At 42.3% G+C, this 26,810-nt stretch overlaps 1 protein-coding gene across 2 annotated transcripts in view; it reads right to left on the reverse strand.

The window, feature by feature from the left end:
- Positions 1–26,810, reverse strand: part of agbl4 (AGBL carboxypeptidase 4) — a 352,436-nt gene that overhangs the window by 139,561 nt on the left and 186,065 nt on the right. For both annotated transcript variants that reach the window (XM_086281543.1, XM_086281544.1), the window contains one exon: positions 12,104–12,320. In XM_086281543.1, the coding sequence (XP_086137669.1) occupies positions 12,104–12,320 (217 nt within the window). The remainder of the gene's footprint in view (positions 1–12,103; positions 12,321–26,810) is intronic.

Consider the following 26,810-nt stretch of genomic DNA (forward strand, 5'->3'; position numbering starts at 1 on the left):
GTCAAATTTTTAAGTACACACTGCACATCGTGCTTTTTTTGGTCAACAACTCTTTGGGAATCCCCTGTTGATGCAAAATCATATTTCATGCCTGTCAAACTGCGTTATATTTGACATTTTAGTAGAGTCAACAAAAAATGGGAACAAATTATGCATTTTTGTGACAGACTGCTAGTAACAAAGTGCCTAAAAATACAATTTAAAACTAGTTTGTTGCTAAAAGTTGCACAGTATTCATGTTCATCCATCACATTGTAGTGAGAATATCCTGACATGTGGCAAATATCGAGCCTGCACAGTAGTATTTCCATCGCTGTTTTGAATGACTGAAAACCTTCACTTTAACAGGCAGAAGAAGCCAAAAATCTCACATATACAAAAAGGTCTTAGATGTGAAGGTAAACCAGCCCTACTTATAATCCACAACCCAATTTCCTCACCACGGATGCTCCTTTTTTCTTGGAGGCTATTGTCTGCTATCCATTTATTTTCTGCTGCTTATCCAGTTTAGGGTCACGGGGGACCCAGCTAACATAGGGCTAACATAGGGCTATGTACACCCTGGATAGGTCGTCAGGCTGTCCCAAGGCTAGCGCAGACCATGCAAACTTTACACAGAAAGGCCCCAGCCAAATGGCGGATATTAACCCAGGACGAAGGTGCCACTATATGCATATAAATATCTGTTTCCAATCCAATATCCAGGATATTCATCGCTGTTAATCTTGACCTAGCTGGACTGCATTCCCTTACATAATACCACATCCATTTTTTATGCTTGATGTAAGTGTAATTCAATACTAAAAATTGCTCTTCATAGAATAAGCTCCCCATTTTCCATTCACATATTTACATTAATCTGATTTTTTTCGTTGCTGTAATTGTTCACAATGTCCGTTCTGGCTGCAACAAAATCCCTTCCTGAAGCGATTTCAATGTAAATGACAGGAGACATAATCCACAGCGCTCATGCAAAGATAATTTCCCATAGTTCAGCAAAAAGGTAATATGAAGCTTCAGCAGTCTGAGTAAGCCAAACCAAGTGGATATCTTCCAGTTTTAAAGCCTTTGTAGAGTGAATTTTCTTGTTCATGCCACATCTCAGCAAGTAAACTCTGCTTACACTGAAAAGAACGACGATTTCAGTACGCCGTCGCTTTAAGACGCCGTCTCTACATAATTAATTTGGCCATTGAATCAGCTGATTCAATTAGTGACTCATACCTGCCAGGCAAAGCAAACACAAAACCATGCATGCATCTGCGTACATGCTTACATGCACGCACGCACACAGAAGGACATATATGAGCGGGCCAAACTTTATTCCTCGCAAGCAACTTTTGACAAGTTCGCTTCCACATCCTGGAGTTGTATTTAGACGTGCAAGAAGCGAGTGCTGGAGAGCAGTCATGTAGAAAGAGAATGCTGTTACTGGAGTTATTAACAGGCTCCTGTGTTTCCCCCCTCTCAGCTGAGCTATTCAGAGCATAGCGTTCCTCATCTGCCACAAACACAAGCCGACAGACAGACGCAGCAGACGGACACACCGTGCAGCCCCTCGCGCTGTGCAGTAATATGTTTTTTGCCCATTTACAACAAATTAAGTTTCCCTCAAAGTGAATTTCAAGCTTGGCTGCCTTTGGAGGGCGAGCAACTCTCTTTTCATTAATTTTCATTCTTTCCCTCCAACAAATGATCTACTGTACAGCCCGCTCGGCGTTACTCTCCTCTCCCTGTCTTTTTTTGTTCTCTTGTTTTCTCCCCTCTTTACCTTCCTTTTCCTGCTTGCTGGTGAATTTGGGCAATGGAAAGCAATTACACTGTCAGAAAGGTGTATTCTGATTTATTAAAAGCCTTGAATGCTATCTGTTTTGTTCCTCTTTGTGTCCCCTCTGGGGAACTGAGTCCTGACACCCAAATGAGACAGAGTGAGCGCTCGCTGCTCAACGCTCCATCCTGAGAGTCATCTAGAAAGCGACGGAGTAAATATCCATTGGCAGAGGAGGACAGATAGATGGCTGTAACGCAGCTGAGAGGATGGGAATAGATTTGCCTGTGAAGACCAAGAAATGGGAGACGTGAAAAGACAAAGAGAAGGAGAAGGAGAGAGACTACTACAATGAATCGCTTTAAAAATTTGTCATCTTTCATTTCACAAACCGCATTCTCCTTTTCAGTGCACCGCACACCAGTAGACATCACCTCTCATTAGCTTAATTCCTATTTATGCAAAAGCAAAGGAGGCTAGAGAAAGAGGGTGAGAGAACAGAGAAAGAGAGACGGAGGCCTAAGCCATTAAGGTGTGAATAAGTTCCAATTTCCAAAATAAATATTATCTCTGTCTGGTAACCCGAAATCTGTGTGCTTTTGTGCCAGCTTTATAATAAGGATCAACAAGGGGTCAGCATTGCGTGAACATCACACATCCAACTCGCAAAGGTTCACCTGTGACACTTTAATCTATTTATCCCTCCTGTTTTTCCGACACACAGTGCTGCTGGACTGTGTTAAACTGTAAAGTTAAACACACCGCAGACACAGACGCCCTCGCTTTCACAGCAGGCTACACATTAACAGCCGTGCATCGTGCGCTCCCCCCATCCTCCCCATGGTCCTCGGCACCTCTCCCTCATTACTGCGTTCTTGATCACCAGAGAGATGGAAGAGATGCAAGGGTGGAGATGCGTAATAAAGCATCTAGTATCCTGGGGGAACCATTGGTTGAAGATATGAGGCCATACAGCACTATAACATAAGGACATAGATCATAAACCTGCTTATCTTCTGCTCCCTCTGGATCGGCCTCCTTAGACAAGCATCCGAGGCTAAAGGACAGCCAGGGCTTAAGCTTTTTTCTCAGATTCTTGCGCCAGCCTACATGATATTCAGAAGCGTCTCATATATTAAGGGTCACTCGCTAATGAAGCAAAATAGAAAAGCAGAATAAAAACAAGAGCCGTTGCCAAGAAACCCACAACGATACGACGACGACCTTTCCATCTTTGAGGAATTTCCCTACAGTTGTGATGCCGGGCCACTGTAGGCAGTGATTAACATATTATTAGACGATAAAGAGTCTAGCTCTTTCATCCAGATATCTAATAGCTGCTGCCAGAAGAAAACGGAAAACTTCCCGAGGCCAACGGAGAACAATTTATGACAAATGCAAAAACAAGGAAAGGAAATGGCAAAGAGGTAACGCGAGGACCTGTAAAGTTAACGGCAGGGAAAGAAAAAAGAAAAACAAAAGAAAGACTTCATCAGAACTTAGTGGAGGGAGAAAAAAGTATAGGGAAAATTAAATTTCCACCCGCTGATAGAAGTGTACGCCTCGTCCTTTGCGTTTGCATTTTCCTCTTTAAAATACATTTTTCTCCTGTTTGATGTTAAGGCCACAGCTAATGCATTCATGAACAGTCTGCCACTAAAGGGAAAAAAGTCTGTTATCTTGTGCTGTTTACCTCTCAGCTCGGGGAAAAGCAGTTTACTTACTCGAGTGGCGCCAGCTTGCTTGGCTGGTGAAGTGCTCGTGTCTGTTTTGAATATATGCTAACCACAAATGTATTTTTGGGGGGAAATATAGCTAATATTTCCGATTGCCTCTCGACCCATCTGTCTGACTTGTAGGTACTGTAACGAGAAGGGAAAAATAACGACAGCGTGATGAATGCGGCAGAATGTGTCGCTCGCATACTAATATATGGTCAAATCTATTTGTGTCGTGATGGCTTTCAAAACAAAGACAGCCTGGACTTTAACCACTGAAACTGCATCACCTCACCTCACCACATCATGCTGATGAAGTCCTGATTGGCTATTCAGGGGCTGGCCTTTGAACGAGACAGTCACTTGTTTGAGGGCTCTCTTCATTACAACCCAATCACAGAGCCATTCACAGAATAGCTCCAGTGTCAAGAACTCAGATATCAGAGCCTGCTTTCACAGAAAGTTGGCATGAATTAGTTACTGTAATTAAAACTGGCACTCTGTCACAATGGTGCTGTTCTATTAGTTGATGACAATGTATGATGTGTGGAAAAAGCCTCGCTGGAAAAATATGAACGCCAATCACTATGTTCAGTAGTGAAGACACAAGTGCAGCTCCTGCTGTGTCTGATGGCTCAGTTATTACTCATAATATATCTTTATTATTGTTTTCTAATACAGATTCTGCAGGTTTAAAACAGGAAGTCGAGATCACTTGTGAAATACACAACGTAATTATGAAATGTCCATGTAATAGGAGCTCTTATCAGCACAGTGGCAGTCTATGATGCCAAGCCCGTGGTTTGCTTCCTGTGTTTCCATCAGTTTGCCTAACCCGGCTCCTCCGGTGTGGCTGCTGACCTTCTCTTCTCTCCACGGCTGGAGTGGCTATTGATTGGATCTTGGCACACGGTGTACAAACACAGAGATAAGGAGAGAGAGAGGGAGGCAGCCAGGCAGATATAGCTGCACTGCCCACTCCACTCCACTCCTCATGCTCCAGATGCAGGGGGATGAGAAAAAAAAAGAAGAAAAAAGCTCTGTGAGACTCCACTCCCACCGAGCAGACACCCAGACATGGTACCTGAACACTGATAGCAGACAGGATTAGGTCTAAAATTCAATCACAACAGTCTAAGTAATGTTAAGTCACTGCAGCTGACAGTGACCACAGCTTTTCATCAACACAGCACAGGTGATCAATCATAATCTCGCTTTGATTTGTGAGATTTAAAAAAGAAAAATGGAACTGAGTGGATGTGACATCTCTGGACTGTGATTCTCAGATCAATAGTTTCACTTGATGTGTGTATGTGAGCTGAATCACAGTGTAACAGTGAGCAAGGACAGGCCTGGTAAGTCGCACGGAGGCTTTATGTTGGTCAGCGGCCTCTTCTCCCCCTCCCACCCCGAGGTTGCTCTTTTACACTTTCTTCCCATCTGGTCTACAGGCGGAGGCTGTGCTGTGTCAGAGGTGACTAACAGTGTCATAGCTCTGCCCTCCCAATACAAGAAAAACCTGAAAACGCTGCCTCTGCAACTCCTGGGCAGACACCGCTTACTGATGAGATAAGAAGAAAAACACCCAAGGTGGGCAAATAAGGTGCCATCAATTCAGCATGGCTGGGGGACACCTGAAGACTGTAAAAAAATGAGGAGATGGTAGGCATCTTTTCAAAGAGGCTTTTTAGTAGAAGGTCAATAGCATGTTGTCTCTTCCTCTGTGTCTCCGTGGACATAGATGCCTCAGGGGGAGAAAGAGAGAGAGTTTTACTCACATGCTGTCAGGACGGTCGACAAAAGGAAAAGCTCAGACAGACAAGAACCAGAGGAGCAGATGCAGGGCCGTGAGCCCGACAGAGAAGGAATGGGAAGAATCCAAAACCCTCTCCTCTAGGGAGTAAAATAAATTCTTCTGGTATTTGTCTTTGTGTGTGTGTTTTTATGGATGTCTGTGTAGAGGCTTTAAAGGGCATGAGTGTTGAATGAATGCTGGGAAATTCACTTTGAGCAAATAATCAATGAATCAGTTTATACACACAGACCTACATGCTTGATATATACCGCTCTCAAACAATTAGAATCTCATCAAAAAGTTAATTATACATGAAGTGGAATATTGCACTTGTGGCTTTAGTTTTGATGCTTTGGGGACTCAAAATGACTTACAATACAGAAACGTTGTTAGTTTGCATACTGAATTTGTCTGGGACGTTTGCGATAAATTACTGAGTGAATGCAGTGCACTGTAGCAGGCTTGTCATACAGGTAAGACGTTTTGATAGCATTCGTTAGCTTGCCTCTATTATTGGGTCGGTTGTCTCTCGGCTCCCTCTCGACCGGTGGTTCAGGTCAGGCGAATTGGCGGAAGGAACATTGTCAGCAAACTATTTGGTCCAAGTTTTGGCATTGTGGGCAGGCACTAAGTCCTGCTGGAAAAAGAAATGAGCATCTCCATAAAGCTTTGGATTTGGAATTGATAAAATAGAGAGGATCAGCCGCTGCCAACAGCAGCAAATGACATGGCACTCTGAATCATCACAGGCTGTGGAAACGTCACACTGGACTTCAAACACGCTGGCTTCTGTGCCTCTCCACTCTTCCTCCAGACTCTAGGACTTTCGAATGAAATGCAAATTTTACTTTTAACTAGAAGGCTGAGCATCAGCCCGGTGCTTTTTCGGGAATGTCTTGAAATTCAAAATTATTCCCTTTCCTGAAGACGTCTGTGCGCAGTGGACCTACACCACGCTCAGACCAATCCTTATGAGGCTTCTTAGCCTGACTTTTCTTGACAATCCTGTCTTCAAGCTTGCTTGTGGACAAATTTCCCTTCCAGATAACTTTACACCAATGTATATATACAACTGATATTAAATAACCTAAAAGAAATGTTTTAACAAAAATACAAAATATGCTTGGAAATAGCAGTTTGATATTTTGGGAACATAGTGATAGACTTTCCTGCTGAGAGATGAAAAGATTAAGACCAATGTGATATCTGTACATTAAATATTCAATTCAGTTCGATTTACGTAGCGCCAAATCACATCAAGGTGTGCGTGTTGTTAATACAGTATGTTGCATAAAGCCTTTGCTTAGCCTAGCTGCTTTACATGGATATAAGTATAACACTATTTCTTGTCTAGCAGTAATTTTCTGGAGTCTCAATTGTTTGCTTGGTCTCAATAAACAATTACGAACCATAAGATTGTTGCTTTTACACTTTGGTGTTAAACAAATTTAGCAAAGATCCAATTGTGAGCTTTCATTTGCTTGTAAAGGATTTTATGTCCTCCCATTGTCAGCTTTTAAGCAAAGCTAAGCTAACCAAGTTCTGGCCTTTAGAGAGACATTTTTACAAGCACTGCAGCCCCAAAACTCGGGCTTTGTGGGGATCATCTGAGAACATAAATGTCCAATGTGGCTGGACATTAAATGGTCTGTAACCAGCCAGCTTCCTACTACTGTGTGACTGGAGATAACAGAGACATCCTTTGTTATTTACACACAGGGTCTCTAATCAGAGATTTGCAAAAGTTTTTTCTTTGCAGTGCTTGCAGCTGTTTCAAGAGGTGAGGACAAAATATCCATGATGCAATGCATCGGTGGACATCAAACAGATTTCTACTGCTATGAGCAACATGTGAGAAAGGACATCTCTTGTAAGAGATTATATGAGAAGAGAAGAGTCAGAGGACAGAAATCATGCTAAATCTATAATAAAGTAGCCAAAATAAAAGCTTGAACGTGTTGTGTATTTGTTGCTCAGGGTTTGTTTTTTTTTAGTACAGTTTGAAGTCAGTGTTATTTTCTGATAGCTTCCAGCTGGTGAAGTGATACAATACTTTAATCTATGCGTGAGGAAATGAAAGCATATATGATGATTTGGTGTCTCAGAAGCTGAAAAATGAACACATTTATCAGTATTTCTTAGATGGAAAAAAACAAGATTGAACGGCTTTGCTAATATGTAAGATATGGTAGGAAGGAAGAACAAACAAGAGATTCTGACAAACATGCTTGCAAAAAAACCAAAACAAAGCTGTATTATATTTTATTACAATGTAGCTAAATACATGTAGTAAATATCTACCGTTTAAAGTCGATTAGGGAGACTTTAAGGGATTTTCCAGACTCCAATGTTAAGATAATAACTGTTCGCGTTCTCTTTTGCTTTTAATGATGATAAAAAGAAACAAGATGATAGGATTGTTTTTTTATCATGTCAGGTGATGTGCAGTAAAGAAATTTCTCGCGGGAGGTGTAGGGAGTTTCTATTCACTATTATATGCAGTAAGGAAAGTTAGGTGAATCCCAGTATTACTGTAAGGTCTTAATTAGCAGGCGAAAAACTAGGTGAAAGTGAAAATAATTCAGAACTGAGTATCTCAAAGTTATATTCACATCCTCCAAGCTTGCCCTTTTCATTCATCCCACATCTCTCTGTCAGTCTCTGTCCCTCTATTTCAATCTCTCGCTTTCTCTCTTAATTAAATAGTCTTTTCCAGTGCACCTCAACTGGAATACATTCTGTCTGGTTCAATGTAATTTACACATTAAATTCAAATCACTCTGCTTTAGTGAAACCTGATTTGGGTTAAAAAAAAAGAAAAGAAAAGAAGAACAACCTGTCTTATAAATCAGTAAACACTTAATAATGAAAAGAGCTGGAGGTAAAAAAAAAAAAAAAAAAAAAAAAAAAAGAAGGAACAGAAAGAAGACAACTACAATTTTTCTGCTTTTTTGGTACAGTATCTGACGCTCCCAGTGCCGGCTGGATGGCAGAGATTTTATTCAGAGGAATACATTACATAAAACAAATTAGTCAGCAAGATAGAAGAATGCCAGTGCAAATGGCCCTGGCTCTTATTTCCATCCTTATGAGATAACTGTACCCATTAGAAGGTTAAAGCTATTGTGGTGTCCCTGTCGTTTCCATAGACTCTGCCTTGGAAATTACAGCAATCCGTCTTTAAACTTTGATGCAGCCAGAAAGCTCTCCTCATCCCTTCTCATCCCTTTCTCCCTGACCTGTATGTGTGGAGTAGCATATGTGTCTGTGAGAGACAAGGGCAGGTAATGGCAGGAGAAAAAAGGGTATGAGAGGGCGGGGCTAGGCTGTCTGCCACCCAGGACCGGAGAACATAAAGAGAAAAATATGGTCATAAAACGTCTCAATGACTATGAATACTAATACTGATCCTGTGAGCCAAATCTACCAAGCCTGCCCTCTTTCTGTTCCCTGCAGTTTTGCTCGCAGAACAAGTCGCTTAAAAATGAAGCGAAAACAGTGAAGCGCACAGGCTGAATTGTAACTTCATTTTAAAAATCCTGCTGCTATTCAAATTAGCCACACCGGATGTAAGGAGCTCTCTGATTGGTTGGACAGACACAGGTTGTCTGCCTGGATTTTGCTAGCTCATAGCTTCGGCCTGCTAAGAAGCGTGTGTGCTTGTACAAAGGCCGTTCAGCCTCGGGATTTACACTCGGCTCGACACGGATATGTGAAGAATGAAGGGACCCTGCAGCGCAACCTCTGACTGAGTGCCTGTTTACGCAGTCTGACCACCTGTTGAAGATAACGTGCTAACATGGCTAACGCTAGCATCACCGCACGTAGCCCCGTTATTTTAAGGTCATCTTAGCTTATGAACATTTTACGTCGCCGCTGTACGAGCTAGCTACGTGTGTTGTAAGCTGCTGTGCTCTTCACAAATAAAGCTGGAAGCAGCTCAGACTATTAGAACCAGCACTGAGGCCTGTTACATTTATACAGTGTTAGAGCAATGGCTGCAGCCTACAGCCTTTAAACTAGCGATTAAAATGCTGACAGTAAACTCGTCAGTCCAGATGTTACCACATTACTTTGTGATACTTAGAGTTAAATCAACTGAGACAGGCTGATTAAAATAACAGCTGTCAGTTCTCTCATTCATTATATCAAGACTGGAGATCACACTACTGATTTCAGTTCATTTAATATGTGAGTGCACAGATTCATTCTCAACTGGACATAAATGATGATCAAAGGTTGTATATATGATGAATTCATCAAATCCCAGCCTCTAACACAGTGCGCTGAATCTTAGCTTTGAATGTCCAGTATATTCTAATCAATGCAATTTAAGCATTCACTGAACCTACAGTATCTACACCTACGCCCTAACCACCACAGTCTAATCCTTCGGCTATGATTCACTAGACTGCCACTGACTGCCTGTCTCTTCTCATTATAGTGACTGTGTACCTCCACCCAAGCCGCTGCCCCTTTTTCCATTCCCAGGATCCGTCTATGAAATCTTGCACCTAGTCATAGCATTCAGTCAGAGTTTCATGTTCATAGTTTGGCCTCATAGTTCTCAGTTCATAGCTTCCACAGTTCATAGCATTCATAGTTTCCTGCTCTGTAATTTAACAATAATAATAATAATAATAATGGATTTATATAGCGCTTTTCAAGGCACCCAAAGCGCTTTACAATACCACTATTCATTCACTCTCGCATTCACACACTGGTGGAGGCAAGCTACGGTTGTAGCCACGGCTGCCCTGGGGCAGACTGACAGAGGCGAGGCTACCATATCGCGCCGTTGGCCCCTCTGGCCAACACCAGTAGGCAGTAGGGTAAAGTGTCTTGCCCAAGGACACAACAACCAGGACAGAGAGCCCGGGGATCGAACCGGCGACCTTCCGGTTACAGATGCGCTTCCCAACCCCCTAACTAGGCACTGTAAATAAAGCACTGTGTTCACGCCCGTTTTGCCTCCCTCTGTGTCTGCATTTGAGTCCACACCCACAGCCTGGCCCTCTCAGCCGTAACAGTGGCCTCACATTAGAAGAAGATTTCATGGTTGAATCAGTGACTCCAAGGTCTCCAGGTTCTGTGGCAGCACAACAACCCATCCACCACCGTGTGACACTTGGTGTGAGGTGTTTTGTGTTTGGTTTTCATCCAACACAGCCAGGTATTTCCACTTTTGTTTACTTGCCTGTCCAAAATTTGTGGTGTTTCTTTTAGAGAGAAAAGGTTTTCTCCGGGCTGCTACTTACCCTCTAAATTCATACGGAAACAGTAAGTTTTTCAAAGGACTGCATAGAAAAATGTTCTTATTTACATGACTACATGTTTACCTTCCATGTCACTTGATGTTTGCATCACTTTAGGCACCTAAAGTACTTCTTAATAGTGGAAAGACTCCAGTTTGGGGGAAAAATTTTTTTTTCCAAACAATGAAAAACGTCCTTATATTTAGACATGGCAGCAATGGGCTATAAACATGGGTCTCCATTTAGAGCTGCAATCACAAGGTGTTGTGTGATGATTCGAGCGTACCGCCTTGTGATAACCTGACCCAGAGCCGCTGCAAACCGACCAAAGAGATACTGACTACGCAGAGTGAAGCATCTACGTAACAACGCAAGAAAACACAGACATACGAGGAGGGTTATGTGACATGGGAAAGAAATGCAAAGATCACAGCAGCAAACTGCAGGGACTCCGTGTTAACACAATGTTAACTGTGCGTCTATTTAATTGTGTTTTATTTAGAAAAAGTTTTGTGTTGTGTAAACAGCACTAGTATAAATATAGGATAAGTAGAACAGCTGCTTTGCTAACTTGTATTATGTAATGACAGGCTAATTAGCTAAATGTTGACGTTGATGCTAGTCAGCCATATGCAGTTATAAATGCTTGATTAAACCGTGCCAGTCTGTTAAAAGAAACCCACTAGATTTATGTCATCTATTTTAGAATCATCACGACTCAATCATTAATCATATCCTGAAACGACGGCCCAAAAGTGTCTCACTCTTTCCCACTATTGCTGACAGTCGTACATCAAAGCAGCAAGTTTCTCTTTGACATCAGTGTAAGCTTTTACACCGAATAACCTCACCAAGTCAACGCTGGAATTACACAGAAGGATCTTACCACAAATGTTACCATAATCAGAATATGAAACACCCAGTTTCACACTGTTATTATCATTGTAGGTCAAGAGATCTTTAGTTTATAGAGATATTACTGCTGCTTTTTTTTTTTTTTTTTACCATACTATCAGCTGTTTCATGCCATGGTTTCTAATTTTCAAAGTCCTTTCTGCATTTCATGGTCAGGTGCTCCTTATAAATACCTGTACTTTCATAGTAACCCCTTGCAGCAAGCTTTCCCTGACAAATGTTGGAGGACAGAAGAAAAAGTCGTAATCTCTCAAGCATTTCTAATGAGTTTTTCTCCTACAATTATTTGATAAGAGCAGACAAGACTTGAGGCAGCATCTATGATACACTAGCTGCTACTGCTGAGGTGAGAGCTCTGCTGATTACACACACAGCCATTTACACACACACACCCAGAGGCTTACAGTCTGTCATCTCAGAGTGCAACAATCCTAATAATAACACAAGAGGCTGAAGTTATGACCGGCAGGCACACCCGAGTTACCAATCTGGACCTCTTTAATCTGAACACACATAAAAAAGATGCCTTATAACCCTTCCATCTCTAATTTTCACCACTACTCGACTTCTCTGCTCAAGCCATAACCACAAGCACCCCTCACACACTTTGTCCTCCAGCTGCTCACGGCACTTTCCAGCTCCTAACTCTTACCACACTGAGTCCCAGTTGTTCCCTCTGCAGGTAAGGCAGGTTCCTGCGCTCCAAGCTGGCCAGGTAATGCTGCAGTCTCGAGTAGGTGTAGGGGTAGCAGTAGGCAAACTGATACACGTCGTCCTCTCGGTCAAAGCAAAAAGCAAAAGACATGACATAGTTGCGTCGGTGGTCAGGGCAGCGGTAGTAGTACACATTTTTGGCAGGAAGCCTTTGCCTGCAACGACAAAAGATAAACCCAATACAGAGAAATCAGAAAGGTCATTTACAGTGCTGATTTCCTATTTTTTGAATGTTTGTCACACTTAAATGTTTCAGATCAGATAGATAACACATGTAAACAAAAACTGCCGTTTCTAAAAGAAGGTGTGTTTCATTAATAAGTGGTAAAAAAACCAAACCTACATGAGAAAGGGTATTGCCTCCCTAAACCGAATCACTGAGGGTCTACCCTTAACAGCAACAGCTGCGATCAAGCATTTGCGATAACTGGCAGTCAGTCTTTTATGGCATTGTGGAGGAATTTTGTCCCACTCATCTTTGCAGAATTGTTGTAATTCAGCCACATCAGAGGGTTTTCGAGCATTTACAGCATTTTTAAGGTCATGCCACAGCATGTCAATCAGATTTAGGTCAGGACTTTGACTAGGCCACACGTTCTTAAGCCATTCAGAGGTGGACTTGCAGGTGTGTTTTAGATCATTGACCTGCTACAGAACCCAAGTGCGCCTCAGCTTGAGATCACGAAGCGATGGGCGAACATCTCCTTCGGAATGTTTTGGTAGACGGGAGAATTCATGGTTCCATTTACCACAGCAAGTCTTCCATGTCCCAAGGCAGCACAACAGTCCCAGACCATCAAACTACCACCACCATATTTTACAGTGCAGTTCTTTAATGTTGTTCTGGGCTCTTTTGTGAACTCTTGGGGGAGTCGTCGACGTGTTCCTGGAGTAATTTTGGTCGGCCCGCCACTCCTGGGAAGGTTCACCACTGCTCCAAGTTTTCTCCGCAGGTGGAAAATGGCTTTTATTTCTTGATTTAACAGGTCTGCCAGTAATCCAGTGCCAGTGTGTTCAGAGAAACTTTTTTTTAAAGGTGGTTAATCATAGTTAATTCATGACTTAACACAGGACGAAGTAGATCTGGATAACTTTTCTTTATTAATTAATGAAATCATAATTTAAAAAAATGAATTTTGTATTTAGTCAGGTTATCTTTGACTAATATTAAAACTTGTTGGACAATTTCAACCGCAAGCAAAAATATGAGGAGCACTGAGACCAAAGCACTTTTCCAAGAAAACAGAGACATGTATAGTAATGGATACAGAGCACTTAGAAATCATAATGCAGAAATTGCATCAATGTGCCATCGTGTCTTCTTCCAGAGAAATAGAGTTCAGCTGGTAAGGAGGAACACAACTGAAGGAATGAGGAGGATATCAGCTGGTAATTATCTGCTTGGAAATGCATTACTTTTCTGTTTTGTTTATGGCAAACTCTAGAATTTTATAATATACAGTAATGTGCAAAAGTCATATCTTTATATTTTTCTAGGAAAATAAGAAATAGGTGCAGCAATTTATTGAAACATACATGCGTGCATATAGGACAGAAACAGAGTCTAACGAGAACTGTAAACAACAGGAGGCCAATCCATGTATGAGACCGTTCAGTGTGTTTTTCTATCCAGGTATGCTTTAACTGCACTGCCAGTGTCTTTGGAGTAGTTGTGCTGAAAAATGAAGCCGTTGCCAATCAGACTCTTTCCAGATGTCATTGCACGGTGGATCAAAATCTGACGGTACTTTTCTTGATTTCTTTTTCTATTTGCTGGGTTTCTTTCCTATTTCTGTGACTTTCAGACCCTTTTTATCTCCTGTGGATGTTTTTTTAGGCCTGCCACGTTGTCTTTTGTTCCCCATGTGTCAATTTTCCTCAAATATTTAAGAACACACAGCAGATATGAAGACACGGGAGTGGCAAGACTTTTGCATGATACTGTATAATTGAAGCTACAAAATTAAGAGCCAACAGTGAAACAATACAAAGAGAACTGGTTGTGGTAATTAGTTAACACAGCGATTTAATGCAAAATTACATACATAACAAAATGTAACAAAACTCATAGACTTGGTATTCAATAAAAAGCCACCAGCAATATAATGCAAATAAATACAAAGACTGATGAATTATAAACTAACTGGATACATTCGACTATGTCTCTCTTTCAGACTTGCTTTAAATCTGCATTCCTGACGTAGCATTTTAAAAGAGGCAAATATAAGCAGATTCTGCATCAACCAGTGCAGGCAAACAAAAAAATGATTTGTGGTAAAATCAGCAGATAAAGATATTTCACTCAAAACAATAATCAGCCTGAGTGACACTTTTATAGCATGAGTATAAAATGAAGGGTAATCATCACCGACGCTCCTGCTAAATTAAGAAAAAATGACATATGCCAAAAACAAGACAGCTTAATTTTGATGTCGGGTCAGTTGAGAATTTCTACAGATGATGTCTGTGACTTTCAAATGTGGCCAACTCATGTTCCAACTCTGTAATTAAAATGACATTCTGTGACCACAAAGGACTAAGACCTTATTGTAATATATCTTTTTTTTTTTTTCAATGGTTTTCGGGTTTTTATATTTTATGTCTGTAGTTATGATTTGAGCTTGTGAGAAGCTAGAAGAGTAAAATGGCATTAGAAACATGTAAGCATCTCGTTTGGGCGTCGCGTGTGATACTAAGTGCTGTTGTTTGTGTGTTGTGCTTGTGCACTGTGTATGTTGGGCTTAGAGCTAAATAAAGCTGACTGATCCTGGCACCTTAAGGATGATCGATGGGGTCCGGGACAGCACTGCTGCAGTCCACAAAACTTCTCTGCCTACTCAACATGTTTTCCTTTACTGCTCTTCATCTGTCTGTCTTTGTCTTCCTCTCTTTCTTTTGTTTAGTATTCACTATTAAGACTTGGTGAGGAGAATTTAGCATGCAAGTTTCCCTCTTCTTCTCTTCTCTTTCATTTTTTCCATCTTTGTACCAGTCTCACATGTCTTGTCCTGTCACTCACTGACTCTGCCTTGACAGTTTCTGTAAAGACGACCAAGCATGGGGAACAACGGTGCTGCCGTAGGAGCTTTGGCAGAGGCTCTGAGAGTGGAGGATAAAAAGAAGAAAAATATGAGGGCGATGAGTGATTGGTGGGTTTGGGGTAGTGGGAGCAGGGAGAAAGGTGGAATAAGGAGATAAGGAGAAGATGAGAGAGCAGGGTGATGGCAGATCTGAGACTGATACGGCGATATACAGGAAGGGGTGGCGGCTAACAGCGGAGCGGCTGTGAGATGGCAGGGCTGGCTAGTGAGCTAGCGAGTCTGGCAACAGATCAGATGGAGATGCTATCAGGGCTGCGATAGGAACAGGACCTGATAATCAACAAACAGGACAGACTGCTCTGTGCTGACTCTAACAGAAAAGACTTTTCTTTCTGACTCAGGCCTGAAAAGTGAGGGCAGGAAGGACAAACAAGAAATGCATATGTTTGTGCAAACCCCTAATATACCCGGTTCGGCAAAGTTCCTACACAGAAAGCTACAGTGAACACACATACATGCAACCACTTGAAGATGTCCCTGCAGGTACCTACTGAAACAAAACCAGCTAAATCACTCAGCCTCTTTCAGGCAGAAGGGAGTGAAAGGCAAGGCTGATTATTCCTTTAGAGGAGGCGAAAGGAAAATGTCTCTGCATGCAGCGTCCTCAGCAGAATACAAATGCAGCTAGTGGCTAGCTACACCACACCCACTCTGCCTACTGGAGCAGGCTCACAGGGTCATGTTACAGCCTTTAAAGCTGGACAAAGGAAAATGGTAAATCTTGAAAAAACATGGAGAAAAATATACTATTTTACTCCACCACCACCCCCCGAAGGAACCTGATTCATGCGTGGTAACATGGGCTCGAAGTAATGGCTGGCAAGGACAAACTAGACACACTGACAGACACATGCACACTCGTACAACCCCCTAGTGCCCACACTAGTGCATTAAAGTAGTGCCAGCCCTCCAAGGTGCAGGTTAATTAAAATAAGATGACACCTCACCTCTCCACATATTTCCCCATTTGGCTCTGCCCATTCATGCAATCCCACTTCTTTCTGTTTCTCCTTCGCTCTCTCTCTACTGGGCAGCGCGTGACCTTGCCGGAGACTGGAAAAGTCCTGGCTATTGATTTTAATTACTGCTGCTTGTCCCATCACAGCATTATAGTTATAGGCCAGAGAAAATGGCTATGTGACTTGTTATGGAAAAAGACTGCCTGGAAAGCCTGGATTACTGGCTAAGGACGGAGCTACACCTCCTTTAGATACCACAGTCACACACAAATGTGAAAATGCACAAAATCTTGGGCACATGCACACCGCTGCTCACAGCAGTCCCTTTGGTTTTTTTATCTGAAAGGTGACTGCTCCTGCTCGGCAGCTGGCAATTTGTTTTATCTAAATGGTACCTCCATGTGCCTCTCCCCTGCCCATCTCTTGACGTGGTACAGTTCCCAAACAGAATTATCACTGCACGGAATGAGGGGGGGAAAAAATTGAGAAGCTCCCTGCGCACGATAAGGCTCTCACACATAGTTTTACAATTCAGTGATTACAGAGACACAGAAACTCAAACACAAACAAGAATATGCAAAGAGTCACACGGCGAGAAAAACACCACAAACTCGAACTGCGCGCGAGCTACATCAAGGTCATTCCTTTCGGAGCGAGCTGTGGGACAAGTTAACTTCCAGGGTGTCTCATCACAGCCTCACGGAATAAAGAGGGACGCGCAGCAAAGGGGAATAGAGAGACTGAAACATTAGACAAAGGCAGAAAGTGGATGACAAACAGAGAAAGAGACAAAGTCAGAGAGAAAGGGACAAAAAAGAAAGTGGCAGGAGGAGAATACAAAGGGAGAGGATTTATAGAGCTAGCAGGCAGCCTTTAGCGAGGTGTCACTTTGCTTGCCAGGGCTTTTCTACTTCTGAACCATTGGTAGCTACAAACTCCTGCTCTGATTTTGATGGCGCCGGCGTCTCTCTGAAGTTTTGAGATGAAGGCTTATAAATTGGTAGCTTTCATACGGGCGACATCTTGTCTATATTTTCAAATCAATCAAGCGTAGAGGACACGCCAATCACTGCTGCTCTGAGCACTTTCACAAAGGCAAAAAAAACATACAGGACAAAACACACAAGGCCCGGGCACACAAGCACACACTCTCATCCACTCCCTTTTATTTTCTCCATCACTGTTGTCACTTTCAGCTTGTCAAACGTTTATCCTGTCAACTGTTAGGAAGGTTAAATGTCTTCCAATATGCCCGTGCAGCTGTCAAGCTCCACAGATCCCCACCAGCTTATTTAAAGCAAATAGTTAGTCCGTTTGGCAAATATCTCACACCGAATGATATATTTCTTTATTCCCTCTGTGTTACTGCGCCAATAATTGAAGAGGAAATATTTCTTGGCACTCTAAAATGATGCCAGATGTTAGATAGGCTCGTTGTTTTTAAAGCAAGGCTCTGTGTTTTCGTTTTGCATACCGAGTCAAGCAGAAAACAGCCTCCGAATCGTCTCAGGAGTGTCGCCCATGTAGGTGTGCGTTTTCATGTGTGAGGAAGTGAGTGTGCACGTGTTTGCAAACATGATGGCATATATATATTCCTTGAGCATCCATCTATCTTTTTTGGATGCAAATCAAGTTGCAACAAAGCTTTCTGGAGACACTGTTACTAGGCAACCTGGGCTTGCTTTGTAATTTGGTCGGCCTGCTGGATATTGTATGTGACGGTACTGTATATTTATTTGACTGCAGCTTCGCGAGAATGTGTTTTTAGATTGGGACTAACTTCGACAGCCAGTGAGGAGTGAAAATCAGATGTAGAGAAGGGAGTCATCGATTGTGATTTGGTGTCTTAAGTGCGGCAGCGCTGAGGAGAGACCTGGTGTAACATTTGCTTCCACTGATTTCAGAGGTTAATTTTCTGCTGCAGTGTCCTTGTGTGTGTGTGGGCATAAAATAGAGAAGATGCACATTACAGTCTGTGCTGATGAGGTGAAATAACTCGGGATTAGTGCTACTGGTAGAGTACTCTGGCTAGCAGCAATAAGGTTTTGCAGGAAGCAATAACACTCGTGAATTATAGACTTTCCAGTAACGAGAGAGCTGAGCCGTGCTCACCTGTGGAGACAACGGGCTGTTAGCAGCTATCTCAGGTCAGAAACAGTCCCCTGATGAGAATGCAATATAAAAAAATACGACACTTTCACCCGATGGCTGCATCCAAACACCTCAGAGGTGAACATCAGATGGCTTTTTTACACGCTTCTTGTTAGGGGCACTGTAAAAATCTCTCTAGTCACCAATATTAGCACCGATATTTACGTATTACCACTGTATTTAATTGGATGACCCGTCACAGGATTGGCAGCTTTTTAAACCTAGCTGAATTTTAAGGTGACTTAGCCGAATCCCGAGTTCAGATTATGCAGCAGACATTAAATGTGAAGTTATTTCCATGAAACACTGAAAGCAGTCATAAATCTCGAAGCCTCATCTAAATAAAACACCTTTGCCGTTTATAGGAATCCTGTTTATTCTGCTGATATGCTAAATGCACAGGGAGGGGTCGTGTCTAAGTATGTTTTTATCTGTGCATGTCTGTTTGAGTGTCTCTCACTTTGAGTGTGTTAAAATTCATTTCATCCAGCAATTCATCTTTTTTTCACATCACGATCTTCCCCATGCTGTCTTCCAAACCTCAGTCGACTTTACTTTCCAGATGAAACAAAAAAAGAAGACTTCAACTGTGAGACTGTGATTTTATTCTTAAATACTTGATCTTTTTTCTTTTAAATGATCAATTCTTTACCTTGAGCCTTTACCTCAAACTTATAGTCTGTTCCACTCTAAATTTAAAAAAATGTGAGAGATGCACAGCACTCATGCATGGGATACTTATCACCTGTGAGTCGGCACAAAGAGATGAAAGTGTTGGAGGATTTGCAGTAGCTGCTGTAACTGATGTACCCTGAAATAGTGGCGATGAGGAAAATATGTGGTGTATAAATACATATTATTTTCATTTCATTTCATCCTTTTTTTTTCCTTTATTTGAAATTTCATCATTCAGTCTCGAGTACTTTTTTTTATTCATTAGTGTGAGAAAGCTACGTTAGTACAGTCAAATCAAATCAAATCAATTTTTTTCAAGGTTTGATTAAACTAATATATAGTATGACTTAATATACTGTGCAACTTAACTAATGAGCACTGTAACAGTGCCTGGATGGACCAGCAGAGGGCCACACAGTTGAGTGAGAGATGAAATCTTCAGAAATAGGAAGAGCTGTCCATTTCTCAAGGTTAATACAAAGCAAAATTGCACCGCACACTACCCACTTTGCTGTGCTAAAACAGATCTAAGAGGAAAAGACAGCTGCTTTGAAGGTTGTGCAGGTTAGTTGAGGAAAAACTGAGGAAGAAATACTTAAAAGTAATTCAAGGAATACAGGAAATATAATATGTGCAGAGGTCTGTGCAAGTGTCTTGAGGCACCCCTCGTATTTTAAATTTTATTGCAATTTTCTCAGTTTTGTCTAAGGTTCATCTAAAAATGTCTAAGCTTTTCTTAGACATTGGCTGCTTTTTCACTCATTTTAAGTCTGTGTATCTGACTATTTACATTTTCTTTGGCTGATTATATTACTGGTCCGCCAAGCTGAGTTCCAACGAGATGTAAGTGGACAAATCGACATATCTGATCACGGTGTGCAGTTTATTTTTTTAAAAACTAAAAAAGAAGACCTGGCAGGCCTAAAAAGCCGTCAACTTTGGATTAACAGCATCTGAAAGACATGTCGTGAGACCGGTTTTGGTTGATCCATCTACTGATCACTGAAGCCTCATCAAAATGGTCTGAAGGGCTGTTTCACTTAAGGAAGGGAAACAGGGAGCCAAATTACTTTACTTTAGTGACAACAGGTATTTGGTGTGGTGCTGGAAATTTGTGTCTAGATCCATCTGAAAATATGATGGAGTCTCTGTCATGGTTTGGGGCAGCAAATTATTCCATCACAATAGATCGACTTAGATTTTGATCCACCATCCAGTAATCTTGGAAAACATTTCATTTTCAGCATGTCAGTGATCACAAACACATTGCCAGTGCAGTAAAAGCATACCCGGATAGAAAAACACAATTAAAAAAAAACAATCAGTTATGGGCTGGCCTCCCCGGAGCCAAAACCTCAGCATTGTTGAAGCAGTGTGGGATCATCCTAACAAAGAATGGAACAAAAACCTGCCACCACCCAAAGCAGAACTTTGAACGCCATTTAAGAAGCCAGGGGAAATATATGTGAAGTCTACTTTTAAGACGACTAAATTAGAAGAAAAAATGTCTGAAAGAGTTTCCAGCTCCTTAAAATTGTAGAAACTTGTGTTTTTGTGTACTTTTGCACGTTTCCCTAAAAACTGCTGCACCTATTTCCCATTTTTCCAGCGAAAAACAAACAAACAAGGAGTATCTTGAGACTTTTGGACAGTACTTAATATTAATAAATGACACATACTTTACGTTTGCAGTGCCCCTGCATGTAAGTCTGATTAAAAAATAAAGTAAAACATTCCCAAAATATATCCCACGGGGGTCTCAGCCAGATTAAGCGTGCTATGTCTGCTGGTGGCTAGCTCCCCTGCGCCTTTTGGGGCAGCAGGGCAATTAGCAGAAAGCAGATGATCACTGTGCCCTCACCACTGTGGCGCCACTGGTCTCCCATGGTGCAACAGGGCAGGTGCACATTCGTCTGGAATAATGGTGGGTACAGGAAAAATACTAGCAAGGAACCATAAAGAAGTCATACACACACACAAACACACACACACTAATCTAACAATGTGATGATGTCAGCGTTCAGCCCCTGGTGAGTGGTGGTGTGTAAGCTAGTGGGAGTGGGAGGAGACAGGCTGGCAGTGGGCTTATGCATGTGTGTGTGTTTTAGAGAGGAGAGAGACGAGACCATCCGCCAATAACTGTGTGATGCAGCATTTCCCAGAGTGCAACATTATACTCCCATTACATTATCAGTATGTATGTGTGTGTGTGTGTGTGTGTGTGTGTGTGTGTGTGTAATGGAACAGACAGACGGGCGCCAGACAAAGTCGTAATAATAACAAGACCAGACATGTGAACAACAGACATCAGATACACACACAGACATTTTTAGGGTATATAAGGTGCATATATTCTAACTGTCAAGTGGTTCAGGTTCACTGCAGACCACCTGCAGGATGCACATATAGTTTGGTGAACGGAACAAGCTCTATCCACATATTAAACCTGACTCTTCGATTTCTAGTTGTGTGTATAAAGTAGGTACTTACTGTTCACTGTTTAAGAACAATGGCCAGAATCTTGTGGTCATTCTATCCTGTGAAATAAGTTCCTGTTCTGCCCACTAAACATTAGGCTGTCCACAGAAATCACAGCACAAAAAACCCAACTCGTGTCCCTGTAGTGGATGAAGGGACGTGCAGTTTCTTTCAAAGTTGCTCCATAATCCAAACATCTACTGCAAACTGAAATGCCAGTAAAAATTCAAAGCACGAGATCAGATTAGCAAAACTCAAAAGGGCGACTTTAAAATCCCAGTTTTGAGAAAGCTTCAAGCTTTTTTTTAGGAGTTTCATAAAAAACAAAAAACACCTGTAGCTTTATACAGCAGTAGGTTTAATGAGCACCTCTAAATTGAAAGATTTGAGTATATACGTGTTTGTAGAAACACCTGTTACTTCATTTAAATGATAATTTCAGTATCTGTTGTCTCATAATTTGTTACACATCAGTAAATGTCATTTGTGCTCAAAGCATTTTTCATTAGTAAAAGTTTGTTCACTAAACTCAAAAACATTTTTCTGTCGTGCTAAGTTTTGCATCCAAAAACACTTGCAGCAGTGACATGTGTATTTTTAATTTTGATACAGTTCAATGATTCAACTGTCAAAAATTATCAGTCAAAAATGCACGAACTAGTGTTTTGTTTTGGATTTTTTAATGACATTTGCACCTTTATTTTGACAGGACACTACAGAGAATAAGGTGGAACCCAACCCACATCCAGCTGTTGCACCTTTGGGTCACCGGCTCAAACAGGTGAGCTCTACAGTGCCCACAAGGCATTAAATGTTAGTGTTGACCTGGAACAATTAATTAAAACTGTGCCACTTTCTCCAAATTGGTGGTGGTCTGCTGTCTTCTAGTATCCTACACAAGCAGCAGTTTGAATCATACACTTTCATGGATTTTCTTTAAAGCAATGCATTATCAGGGACTACAACATCTAGTCCTTTTACTGAATTTAAGCAGTTTTTGCTGTTTGTAAAACTGAAACTACCCTCTGATGTCAGAATGAGTCAGGCAATATGAGCTCGAGCTGCAACATCTCCGCTCCTGCGAGCAACGTGTGCTTGCTTTATGTGTGTGTGTGTGTATTTGAAATAAGGTGTGAGAGTGATGAGATCATTCTTTCTGGAGAATTACTCAGTGAAAGGCAACGCAGCAAATACTCTGTGACACCGTCTGAAATCACTTTTTATTCCGGACAGAGATGAGCTCACATAAGAAAAAAAATATGGTGATTTTGCAATAAGACTGTCGACCTCGGGCTTGTAAATAGCAAACTTTACATTTTTAGTCAAAGGTGCTACGACTTCCTGATAGAGTATTTTTGACAGAGACATTTGCCAAGGTTATGGGCACGTTAAATATCTGAGTGACAGCAGTAAAAACACTTTTCGTAAGAGAAAAATAACTGAAGAAAAAAAAAAAAGATATACAAATAATCAAAGAAGATGGAAAATTTGGACACCTTTAGAAAAATGAGTTATAAATCAACAAGCTACATGATGCTAAAGGCTACCTCTTGAAACAGATGTACTTGAGCACTGGGGGAGATAATTATTTGATCTCCTGCTGAATTTGTACATTTGCTCACTTCCAAAGAAATTAAGTATTTTTCTTGGTAGTTTAATTTTAATGGAGAGTGAAAACCCAGAAACAAATCACATTACTTAAAAGTTATGCATTAAATTGCATTCCACTGAGTGAAATAAGTATGGTGGAGAAACCCTTTTAGCTAGCACATATTTGCACATATCTCAGGGGAGATCTTGTCCCACTTTCAAAATTCTTTGGGTTTCTTGGCTCCCTCTATAGACCTTCTACCTCCAAATGGAGGTCTGGATACTGGCAAGGCTACTCTATGACGATAATGTGCTTATGGTTTAGCCAATCCTTTGTTGCCTTCGTGGTAGCTTTTGGGTCACTGTCATGCTGGAAGACCCATCCACAACCCAAGGAAAGGAGGTTCTCTCAACCACGATTTTACTGTATATGACCCCATTCATTGGCCCCTCAATGCAGTCAAGTCACCAAAGAGCTCGATTTTGGTTTCATCTGACCACAGCACTTGCTCCCAAGTTTCTCTAAAGCATTTAGATGTCCTTCTTTAGCATGGGGACCCTGCAGGTGCTGGAAAATTTAAATCCATTTCGCCGTAGTGTGTTACCAATGGTGTTCTTAGTGACTGTGGTCTCAACTGCCTTCAGATCATTAACAAGCTCCTCCTGTGTAGTTTTGTTCTGATCCACTTCCTTTCTCATGATCATCCTCACATCATGAACAAGATCTCGAATGGAGCTCCAGACCGAGAGTGACTCATTAATATCATCTTATATTTGTTCCATTTACAAATAAGCTCTCTAAGCTTCGTGCTGATGGACTTGTAGCCCATTCCACCCTTGTGCAGGTCTGCAATCTTGTCCCTGATGTCCTGTCACAGCTCTTTGGTCTTGGCCAAGATGGTGAAAAGATGTGCACATAATGAGTTGAGATCAGCCGATCTGGCTAGGGTGTAGGGGATCAAATACTTATTTCAATAATTGAGATGCAAATCAATTTATAATTTTTATGTCAAACGTTTTTTGTTTTGTGTTTTTTTTTCTCCTCCCTCCATCAAAATAAAACTACCATAAAAATTAGAGCAAACTTACAAATTCAGCAGGGGGTCAAATAACTATTTACCCCACTGTAAGTCTTATTGTACTGCTGTTCCAGCTCTGAGTAATATCACTTTTGATGTTCACAGAAAACAATCTAAGTAAGCAATTACACCACAGTAGGTCATTTTTTTAAAGAAGAAAGCCTGACACATGAGGTACTGGCGGCACGGAACACCGCCTTTGCCTCCGCGAACACATCGGACTACAAACACGCACATTACCAACTCCGGAAGACGATCAAAGCAGCCAAACGTGAGTACAGGGACAGGGTGGAACAACAGTTTGACAACCCTCGGAGTATGTGGCAGGGACTAAACACGATCACAGACTTTAGAGGGAAAACCAGCACACCGCAGACCACGGCCTCTCTGTGTGAGGATCTAAACGTATTCTACGCTAGATTCGACACAGCGAACACCATGAGACCGGACAGTGTGCGCACCGCGGATGACGTCAGTGCGCACACTGTGTCTGAGGAGGATGTGCGGAAGTGCTTCAGGAAGGTGAACGCACGCAAAGCTACTGGTCCGGACGGGATTCCCGGCCGCGTCCTCAGGTCATGCGCGGCTCAGCTGGCTGGAGTGTTCACGCACATCTTCAACCTTTCCCTCTCTCTGTCTGTAGTCCCAGCCTGCTTCAAAATGGCCACCATCGTCCCTGTACCCAAATCCTCCACCATCTCCTCATTGAACGACTGGCGACCTGTAGCCCTGACCCCCATCGTAAGCAAATGCTTCGAGAAGCTGGTCAGGGACTTCATCTGCTCTGCACTACCCGACTCACTGGACCCTCTACAGTTTGCATACCGCCACAACAGGTCCACTGATGATGCCATAGCCCTGACACTACACACTGCCCTGTCACACCTGGAGAAGAGAGACACGTATGTGAGGATGCTGTTTGTAGATTACAGCTCAGCATTCAATACCATCGTTCCCTCGAAGCTGGACAGGAAACTGCAGGATCTAGGACTGAGCAGCTCCCTCTGCAGCTGGATCCTTAGCTTCCTGTCTGACAGACGCCAGGTGGTCAGACTGGGCAGCATCACCTCATCCCCCATCACACTGAACGCTGGTGCTCCACAGGGGTGTGTACTGAGCCCTCTCCTGTACTCACTCTACACCTACGACTGCACAGCCACTAACAGCTCCAACATCATTGTGAAGTTTGCGGACGACACTACAGTGGTGGGTCTTATCACCAACGGTGATGAGACGGCTTACAGGGAGGAGGTCAGCGCCCTGACCCACTGGTGTCAAGACAACCATCTCACCCTCAACGTCGCAAAGACAAAGGAGTTGATAGTGGACTTCCGGAGGTGCAGAGAAGTACACACCCCCATCACCATCAACGGCGCTGCTGTGGAGAGAGTGAGCAGCTTCCGGTTCCTTGGCGTACACCTGGCTGAGGATCTTACGTGGTCAGTACACACAAACAAAACAGTGAAGAAGGCGCAGCAGCGCCTCTTCTTTCTCAGGAGACTGAAAAGATTCGGCATGAGCCCCCGCATCCTCAGGACCTTCTATCACTGTGCCATTGAGAGCATCCTCACTGGATGCATCACCACCTGGTATGGCAACAGCACCGCCTACAACTGCAAAGCTCTCCAGCGAGTAGTGCGGTGCTCTGAACGGATAATTGGAGGTGAGCTTCCCTCCCGCCAAGACATCTACAGGAAGCGGTGCCTGAGGAAAGCGGGGAGGATCATCAAGGACTCCAGTCACCCCAGCCATAAACTGTTCAGACTGCTTCCATCAGGAAGGAGGTTCTGCAGCATCCGGTCCCGTACCAGCAGACTGAGAGACAGCTTTTTCCATCAGGCCATCAGACTGCTGAACACGTCATAGACACCTCAGCTTCACTACTGGAACTTCAACATTATGCACTCCACACTGTATATAAATGCCACTTGTTTTGCACATATTCAACTCTGTATATTTTATATATTTTATTATTATTATTATTATTATTATTTTATTTTATTTTTTTACTATTTAATTTGTAAAAATGTGTATACACACACACACACACACACACACACACACACACACACACACACACACGTAGGAAAATATTTAGTATACACATCCAGAAATGCATACACTATTATATATTGTACATATATTTATTAGTTTCAGGTTGGCCATTCTTGTATTTTGCTCGTTTGTGTTGTTGTGTTTGCACATCTCTGTTGCTTGTGGGGCTCGCACACAAGAATTTCACTCGCATGTGCTGTGCCAGTGTGCCTGCACATGTGATGTGACAATAAAAAGTGATTTGATTTGATTTGAACTCTGAGGTCATGCTAGTAACACCTTCCACAGTTGCTCATAGCGTGATCAGTGCACAAACCCCATGTTGTGTCTGTCACAAGATCAGTAAAACTGTACTCATCCAAAAGCTCTTTCTGTCTTCTGCCCCCTCCTTACTCCCTCTGCGTCCTTCTCTCCCTCCTCATCCTCCCTCGGGGCCCTGCTGGTCTTGGCACAAAGATGCCAACCTGTCTGGCTGCATTTCCCTTGGCACGACGGTGACAGCTGGGGGCCTGGCTGCCCTGTCTGACTCCATACTCCCCGCTATATCGCACACACAC

The sequence above is a fragment of the Aulonocara sp. 'chitande type north' Nkhata Bay genome, linkage group LG23 (genome assembly GCF_057382095.1).
Source record: "Aulonocara sp. 'chitande type north' Nkhata Bay isolate Kocher_YH1m ecotype deep benthic linkage group LG23, A_spYH_male_GT1.1, whole genome shotgun sequence".
NCBI lineage: Eukaryota > Metazoa > Chordata > Actinopteri > Cichliformes > Cichlidae > Aulonocara > Aulonocara sp. 'chitande type north' Nkhata Bay.